This window comes from Anguilla anguilla, chromosome 6 (assembly GCF_013347855.1).
Source record: "Anguilla anguilla isolate fAngAng1 chromosome 6, fAngAng1.pri, whole genome shotgun sequence".
NCBI classification, from domain to species: domain Eukaryota; kingdom Metazoa; phylum Chordata; class Actinopteri; order Anguilliformes; family Anguillidae; genus Anguilla; species Anguilla anguilla.
In genome coordinates this window covers 15,723,684-15,728,243 of record NC_049206.1, presented here as the reverse complement: position 1 = coordinate 15,728,243, position 4,560 = coordinate 15,723,684, and the positions used below count along the sequence as shown (strand labels likewise).

The 4,560-nt window shown below is 44.9% G+C and overlaps 1 protein-coding gene across 7 annotated transcripts in view; it reads right to left on the bottom strand.

Moving 5' to 3' along the window:
• Nucleotides 1-1,158: 1,158 nt before the first annotated feature.
• The window catches only part of LOC118230401 (ribonucleoprotein PTB-binding 2-like), a 29,369-nt gene continuing 25,967 nt past the window's right edge, over nt 1,159-4,560 (bottom strand). For 5 of the 7 annotated variants that reach the window (XR_004765838.1, XR_004765839.1, XR_004765840.1 and 2 more), the window contains 6 exons: nt 4,362-4,480; nt 4,134-4,232; nt 3,757-3,876; nt 3,443-3,640; nt 2,548-2,741; nt 1,159-2,217 (listed from right to left, as the gene is read on the bottom strand). Coding sequence is in view for 2 of the 7 variants with exons in the window: in XM_035423398.1 (XP_035279289.1) it covers nt 2,613-2,741; nt 3,443-3,640; nt 3,757-3,876; nt 4,134-4,232; nt 4,362-4,480 (665 nt within the window). In the remaining 5 variants the exon portion in view is untranslated. Of the gene's footprint in view, nt 2,742-3,442; nt 3,641-3,756; nt 3,877-4,133; nt 4,257-4,361; nt 4,481-4,560 lie in introns of those variants that run through there. The other 2 variants (XM_035423398.1, XM_035423399.1) reach the window with 2 other exon arrangements.

The following is a 4,560-nucleotide window of genomic DNA, read 5'->3' as shown; positions in this document are numbered from 1 at the left end:
TGTGTAATCAGTCAATTTCTTCTGAAATATCTAAAGCTATAAATGCACCGGATTACAAAAAAATTAGGCCCAAGAATCAAAGATGACCATTTTGAAAAGCTTGCTAATGGAATCAGTAAACGAGACATGGACACTTGCCATGTGAAGGAGATTCAGCAAAGCCTGTGAAGTTGTCTCCATGAGCAATTAAAACAGATATAGAGGGTATGCACATGACGTCACAGTAAGTGGAAGTCAGTACGGTTACACTCACTGAGTGGCAGAAAGACTGCTGAGTGGCAGCGTTAGCGTTCAGCTTGAATGCCGTGAAAACACAAAAAACACATCTAAAATGGGAAAGAGCTGTTGTGCGATTGACTGTACAAATAGATTCAACAAGAAATTGGATCTTTTTACAGACTGCGGGAAGCTAAAGAAAAGAGAAGCAAATGGATCGCTGCAATTCGCAGAAACAACTGGAATCCAGGCACCGAAACGTGGATTTTCTGTTGTCATTTTGTGTCAGGTATGTTGGATTTTTGGGTAAAATCATGCCTTAAGTTATGTACTGTATTGACTACTCATCAATTAAATATTTAGCATCGTTCATTTATATTCTGTGTAACTGTAAAGTTTTTGTCAGCATTTAAAACCATCCATGATGATGATCCTTGTGTTCTACAAACAAAGAAGGAATGGTTAAATAGTGTTAGCTAGCCAAGCATATCAATTATGGTATGATTTTACCCAAAAATCCAATCCAACATACCTGACAAAATAACAACTGCAAATCCATGTTTCGGTGCCTGGATTCCAGTTGTTTCTGTGAATTGCAGCGATCCATTTGCTTCTCTTTTCTTTAGCTTTCGGCAGTCTGTAAAAGATAGCTCCGATTTCTTGTTGAATGTCCATGGACCACTGGTACTTTGGTAAGTTGTACGGATCACTGCCGAGTCCAACTGCCTTTAATTTAAGCAGATAATCGTTTGTTTTACTCCCGGTCTTGCAGTTTCCTCTACTAAAGGCAGCCATGTCGCAGCATGTTTTCCCACTCAGTCGAGATTGAGGGGGCGTATTCCGGTGGGAAAGTGACGTCAATGCATACCCTCTATAGTGCATTCCTCTCTCATCTGTGAAGAGTCATGGGTAATCCAGATGTTTAAATGCCTCTCTGCCCCCCCCCCCCCCCCCCTTTTTTTCCTGTTTTTGGAAAGGCCAATTCCACTATGAGTCATTGCTATACCACCTGTATCCATGCAGGATTTCTTATCAACAACTTGCAGCTTGTAAAGTCTAGTTAGTAGTTAGGGGGTGTATATGCATCAGTAACCTAAGGAGCATCAGCTTACCCAAAAGCCCATGGGATAAAAGCATAGGTGGGCCACTGCTGCAGACTCGTGGTCATAGCTGATCTATACTGCATGGCCTTTTGGGCATAGAAGGCCAAGACTGTATTGCCTCTTGGTCATAGTATAGACAGCCAATAGAATATTCCCATTTTAAAGCTATTTATACGTAAATAGGATAATCTCTCAAAAGATGAGCCATTTGAAGAGGCCAAGGTTTCATTTGACCACCGAGTCCAATGTGTCCAATGTTTTTGCTCTTTCTCGGTTACCTGATAGAAGTGATGTCATAGGTCTCTGATCTCTCACGCTAGTGACAGAAGGTCACCCAGCCATTTCTCCGCAGGCCCAAGAGACTGAGTGTCGTGTCAGAGCAGAGACATCACGCACTGCCGGCGTTGCTTTGTGACTGATGCTCCCTGGTTGTAGGGAATATTAATATCGAGCAGTGAGTCATTGCGATGATGGAATACTGCATCAGCTTTATAACTCGTGAGCCAAATTATAGAAGAAATCACAAACCATCAAAAAACATTCAACAAAAATCACCATTTACATATAAACATTATCTTCCACCCGTTACTTAATTGTGCTTTTTACCAGGGCTTGGCTGAAGTCAGCGTTCCAGAGCTCACATCCAGCTGGTGTAGGCAAGGTGGCACTCGCAGCCAAAAGGCCCGGTTGCCGTTACAGTAGGGGGTACAGGAGACTCACAGGAGACTATGCTGCCGTACTTTATTAGATTTGGCCACAGTGCAGATGGGAGTCTTTGGGGTCGCTGGAGGCTTCGTTTTGGGAGAAACCCCTACAAGGTTCCTTGTGCATCCAACCTCAAAAAATGTCACTTAATGGCTTCACCTTCCTACGTTGTCACTGTATTGGCTCCACTGTCCTGTGTAGACAGAATGAGTGAAATTTAAGTTCCAAAAGAAGTATTGGGGGTATTAATGTTTTAAACCAGGAAGCAGAAGTAAAAAATAAAGGTGTAGGAAAAAGGGAAAAAGTAGGAAATGTTGTAAATTCTCTCCTTCAATACAATGAAAAGAAAGACAACATTTTTCATTTTTACAATAATTTTTTTTCATTTTAAACAAATTGAAACCAAGAGCTGAAGTTCTGATAGATACAAAATCGTACTTCATATTGTAGAAATTGATGTTATCAATCAGCAAAATCATGCTGAGGTGTGAGGAAATTTGAGAAGTTAAGGCAACATCATCACCTATGGGAGGAGGGTAACCAGGAAGTACTGTACTGAAATAAACATTGCGACTGGCATGGCTTTCTCTACAGCCTCCTCTTTTTGGAGTAGTCTTGGTGCTGGTTCTGGGAGTGCTGGCCCACGTAGGCTCGATCCGACACCAAGTCTGGTACTGGCAGCTGAGAGTAATCGCGTTTCTGTCCGCGTGTCTGGTTCTGGAGGTGGGGGGAGGTAGAGAGAGGAGGAGAGGAGAAAGAGGGAGTGGGGGATGGCGAAGAGAGGTAAAACAACAAAGAGAGGTTAAAAAAAACCTCGGACACTTCCAAGGTTTCTTCATGCAGATACGTTTGCAGAGTGTATGTGGATCTGGTAAGATCAAACCATTCTGCTGACTTTGGTTTGTCAGTTTCCCTACAGCCCAGAGACTATCCAGCAATATACACTACATGGCCAAAAGTATGTGGACACCTGACATCCAACATCTCATTCAAAATTATTATATTAACATGGAGTTGGTCCACCCATTGCTGCTATAACAACCTCCACTCTTCTGGGAAGGCTTTATACTAGATACTGCAGAGTTTCTGCAGAGATTTGCTTCCATTCAGTCAGAATGTGATTGTATGCTGCAGCATTAAAATTTGCCTTCATTGCCACTAAGGGGCCTAGCCTAAACCATGACATACAGCCCCAAACCAAGGAATGTCCAGATACTTTTGGCCATATAGTGCATCGAACCTGATCTTGAACATACCAACTCTCTATCTCTATGTAGCATGACCTGATTCCACATATTGACAACTTTCTGCATCATATTATTGGATATAAATTTGGAATCCACTCTTAGCAAATTCCCACCTACTGGTTTCCACCTACTCCCATGTTCCGCTGAAAGAACTCAAGACTGAGTGCTTACACAAAAAAACTGGCTCCAGTCTGGAGGGGTCTGTCCAGTCTCGGGGTGCACTGCAGAAGCAGGGGCGGAGTTATGCGGCGTGACGTACGCTGGCGTGGCAGGTAAACAGCCATACGTGTGCAGCGAGTCGCCAGGGTGGCTGCCATTACCGACAGAGTGAGGTACTCCACTTTGGGCCATCTTTAACAAGTCGCCTTCCTGCCAAGCAGAGTGCAGTGGTAAGGCTCCAATCAGTCACTCAGTCACTCACTAACTCAATCACACTCAGTCACACACACACACACACACACACACACACAGAGTGAGAGATGTACCTTGCTTGCATCCCTGCGGTAGGCGTGAGCTTCAGCAGGTGTGAGCTGTGGCTGAGAGTAGTATTGACTGGCAGTCTGCGCGTAGGTACCGTAATCCACACAGGACATGCCGCCTGCTGCCTGTTAACGTAGAAGAAACCCTTTAAATCGAGACATTTCAGTGCATAATTCACTCATCAAAAATGGCCACATGCCACATATCATTTTATTAGCAAACATATGCAAATAAGTATGATATTAAGGTATGGCGTTGCTCTGCTAAGCGCTGTGTTGTCATGTAAAGTGTAATGTTGCCCTGTAAGATGTGGTGTTACCCTTTTAAGAGACAGTGCTGCCCTATGCAAGCTGTGGTGTGTGTGTGGACTTGTGGAACTCGCCTGATTACGCTCTTTGCCATATTCGCTGGCCCCGCCCTCCAGTGCAGTCCTGGCATAGCCCTGCGCTTGGTAGTGCTGGTACCACGACTGCATGGCTTCCTACAGCAGTCAGAGAAAGAGAAACTAACACTAAACTAATAGGCTACCGTCTTCACCCTGGAAGGAAAACAAGCTGCATGTCATCTCCAGAGTGATGCTGCTACGTTCAGCGTTGGAGGAGTGGCTTACCGGTGAGTACTGCGGGCTGTACTGCTGGGTGTACTCTGCGGTGATGTCGGCGCTGTACTGGCTAGCGTCGTGGACGCCGGCCCGCGGCCGCATGCTCTGTGCTTTACCGCAGCCAGCGCCTGAGAGAACACAGAGCCTCACGTCACTCAGCTCCAACTGAACACGCACAGCGAGAGAACAGAAGCTACACCCTGGAGGG